The 4056-nt window shown below is 36.5% G+C and overlaps 1 protein-coding gene across 1 annotated transcript; it reads right to left on the bottom strand.

Moving 5' to 3' along the window:
- Positions 1-213: 213 nt before the first annotated feature.
- LOC114365373 (soluble calcium-activated nucleotidase 1) lies at positions 214-3591 on the bottom strand. The gene is made up of 4 exons (XM_028321926.1): positions 2780-3591; positions 2205-2417; positions 1622-1855; positions 214-549 (listed from the first exon to the last, which is right to left on the bottom strand). Exons 1-4 carry the CDS (start codon positions 3314-3316, stop codon positions 346-348), a joined length of 1188 nt encoding a protein of 395 aa, XP_028177727.1. The 5' UTR covers positions 3317-3591; the 3' UTR covers positions 214-345.
- Between the last annotated feature and the right edge of the window lie 465 nt (positions 3592-4056).

The following is a 4056-nucleotide window of genomic DNA, read 5'->3' as shown; positions in this document are numbered from 1 at the left end:
ATCGTGCAAACGTTAATATCTTCATTTACTACATAAATAAAGAGAAGACTGCCATAAATGAAACAAGATAAAATATAACAAAACTATTAGTCATTTATTTTACATATTTACACAATTGTTTTACTGTTACAATCTCGTTAAGCCTAGGCGCAGACCACCGACTTTTAGTTGGCCTTGTTACTTCTAATTTGTATGAAGAATCGGCCGATACCAAATCTGTGTAGTGTTAGCACTTCCATACATGTTCATACTGATCAACAGCCCGACCCAAATATCGGCCAACTAACAGTTGGTGGTCTGCGCCTAGGCCAACACTTGATATTTACTATAAATGGCTAGTTTGTCTCATATAAACTCAAGGCCTTCATATTTGAGGTTCTCTATGAGAGTGTCGTGCAATAACACTGTGCCGTCAGTTTTAAATGCACAAATGTATGTAGCAGTCTTGCCCTCGAACTCTGTGGTTTTCAAAGCGACTATGGCTTCATCTTCTGTTCCTGGAATGAACTTGAACGAAGAGAAACCATGCTTTGGCTGATGCTTGGTGATCTGAAATGTGAAAAAATAAGATGACATTTTTATTGGCTCTTACTCCTTTGGGAAATTTAATTAGAACACTACAAAACATTCTGAAGTACAGTCGCAGAATGAAAAGGTTCGTCATCTTAGTGTCGGTTTTCGCTTGCACTAGGTATAGATGACCCACGCTGAACTGTCCCGCTAAACTCAATGACAGGGGGGCGCTACCATCGTTCAACTATATGGTTTCCAACATGGCAAAAATCTGAACCAGCGATCCGGTATTGACGGTGGCGCCCCACTGTCAATGTCATCGACAGGACAGTCCAGTATTTTGGAACTATACTGTAAGAGTCAAACCTGCCAACATAACAGTGCAAGAAACAGAGCTGCTAACATTTAAATAAATATGACGTTTGCTAACAAATAAGGTTTTGCTTGTTTATTTTTCTATCCCATCAGTGCAATGCAATGATGACATTGACCAATTGACAATAGTTTTTTTTTATTTAATAGAAATAATAATGGCAGGTTGAACCAACAAGAAGGTTTTAGTTTATCAATCATAATAATCTTCTTGACAAGATAAATCGTCAAACAACTTTGATCTGAATAATTTTGAACTTTACTGACGAACAGTTAAAGATTATTTTCTCTAACTCGAGATTATTCTGTAACATAGTTTCAAAAGGTAATATGTGCTCGCGATTCGTTGAAGGAATCAATTTGAAAACTGACGAACCTTTTCATTCCGTGACTGTACATACTCAATACTCAAGAAATAGCTAGTAACATTATGTTTCATTTCCACGTCTATTAATTCAATATGATAAATTGAATACTTTGTTAATTCTTGCTTAAAATTAATGGATAACAAATTTTAAAATATTAGAAGTGTAACAATCGATTTAAGACTGGAAGACATAGCGTGGGCAGGCCTCCCACTAGGTGGACCGACGATCTGGTGAAGGTCGCGGGTGGTGCCTGGATGCGTGCGGCGCAGGACCGGTCTTTGTGGAAATCCTTGGGGGAGGCCTTTGTCCAGCAGTGGACATTTTTCGGCTGAAACAAATGAACCGATTCAAACATAAAAGATACCAACCTCTATGGCTTGTACATTATTAAAGCTATTGTCCGCTGTAATCAAATAATTGCAGCCCATCACTTCGTCCTTTGTTTCGTTGTACGAATCGTGGCTACACCGCCGAGGTAGGAAATGCCATTTCTGTTTGATCGGTGACCAAACTCCGGATTCATGGATCATGTACCCTGGCCAGTGGATGCCGATTGATCTTCTTATTGCTTTGTATTGGTTTATCCAGCTTTGATGGTGAACCTGTAATGTACAAATAAAATTAATTTTTAAATGGTTAAAATTAATTTGCATAGTAAATGATGGCTAACATGAATTTTGATCTGTATCTATGAACAACAGTGTTGTTAATATTATGAGCTCTAGGCACAATATGTGTGCTAGAGGCTAAATAAAAGATAAACTATTGAACAGTCCATTAATATTAATGTTTCTGTTATCTTAATCAACTCAGTTATTATATACTGAACGCTTAACCCACCATCACATGTGTTTATCTGACAAATACTTCAAATTCACATTACATGTGGGCAAGGACAAATTGAAGTTTTGCAAGCGAGAATAAATGTTTACCTACTATAAAATATCCTACCTCTCCATTTACATTGATGGCCTTAACCCACATAGGATCATAACTTGAAAACTCTCCGCTTGCTGTGGTCCACTCTTTGCCCATCGACCCTACGTGCAAGATCTCATCTTTGACAGTGGCCCATTCAGACTTGAGTCCTTTCTCTGTATGACCATTGCCATCGGTGAGGACGATCCATGGCACCATTTTTTTATCGTCTATGATCTCGAATACCTGCAAATGGTAGTAGAATTAGTATTTTTTGTATGTTGAATTATTTGGAAACCTAAGAATTGTGAAAGTTTGTAACATTTTTGTATGAAAAAATTACTAAATAGATTTCAAGGTTTATGGATACCAAGGTCAATTTACAGGGAGAGATATAATGTTTGATATATTATATTGTTATAGGTTTAAGTGTTTAACAATCTATAAAAAGATCTCTTATCACTTTGTTATAAAGATAAAATAACCAATTCAAGCCACAATCATGGGCATTCTTTGGTCATGCAGGATGTGTATAATCTTTCTACAATTACCTAAGTAGGATTCTACTTTGATCATTCAAAAGCAGTAGACAATTTTAAATAACTTACAATTCCAGACCTATCATCAAAACTGAGCAATCTTCCATCGTATACAATGAGTTCCGACAACTCCATCCCTCTGCCTTTATGGGAATAAGTTGACGACAACTGTGTGGCCGGCAATAGGTCCCAGGAAATCTCCGCATAATGTCTAGTCTTGTGATAACTCAGGTACCCTTTCTTTAAGTAGCTATTGTAAGTATGAGGCTTAGTAGCACTCTTGGAGTTAGTGTCTAGGTCCGCGACGATGCCTATTCTGAACGCCACGAGATCACCTGTCACTATTGGCGGCGTGAGAGGATACGTCGCGTTGTACGGCCTGCCAGTATTCAACCATCTATGGACTGTTGGTATCTGTGTCGTCCACCAGTTGTAGTAAATGATTATTAGAAGAAACAAACCCAGCAACACCATCAAAAACATGAACTGGGGTTGAAGTCTCACCGCATTGCCCACTCTGTACGTAGCTGGAGTTCTGAGGGCTTTCCGCCAATCGCGCAAAGTGCCTCTCATTTTTCTGTCTTCGAATTCGTAGAGGTCATACATATCATCAATTCATAATGGTTTTCATCAACAATTTGACTAGAATTTCACGAGAAATCTCGGATTTAAACACCTGTTTTAAAGCTGAATAGATAATGCTTTTTTTTCACTGGAATGTAGACGGCTTCGAGAGTTTAAGGCACTTGCTGTCACTTCTTTTTAAACGAGGCTATGTCTCTTGTTAAAGTATGGGCATTTTTATTAATTAATTGATCCATTTAATTATTATATTACAATATTTCTCAATTACAATGATGACACACCACAAGGTACGTTCGTGGTAGAATATGACAATGACATTGACGTTTATCGCATTCGCCTGACGTTGACAAAACTTACGTTTTGTTCGATAAAAAAACTTAACATATTTTATTGCATTAATTATTTAACTAACTATCATGATCATAAGTAAATAATAATTTTATAGTTATTAGGTAATAAGAATAAAGAAGAAATAAAAAAAAAGATTAAGTCATAATTTCACGAAATTCATTTTGAGCGGATTGAAAAATAAAATAGTTCTATTAGGCTTTGCTAGATGTCTCTGTATGTTTGTTCCTTGGCTTTCTTGCATTCAGTCAGTTCCACTTCTAATGAAAGTAGAAGTAATAGAAGTTTGAAAAAAATTCTACTTACATAATGCCCAATTAAAAAGATAACATTTCCCTAACCTATTTCTGATGGGTTAAAGAACGTAACTATAACGTTTTTCATTAAAGTTAAAGTTGACTTGAAAAAGCGAA

The sequence above is a fragment of the Ostrinia furnacalis genome, unplaced genomic scaffold, assembly GCF_004193835.3.
Source record: "Ostrinia furnacalis isolate ACB-3 unplaced genomic scaffold, ASM419383v2 OfSCF7585, whole genome shotgun sequence".
NCBI classification, from domain to species: domain Eukaryota; kingdom Metazoa; phylum Arthropoda; class Insecta; order Lepidoptera; family Crambidae; genus Ostrinia; species Ostrinia furnacalis.
The sequence above is the reverse complement of the archived record's forward strand: the minus strand, read 5'-3'. Positions and strand labels throughout refer to the sequence as shown.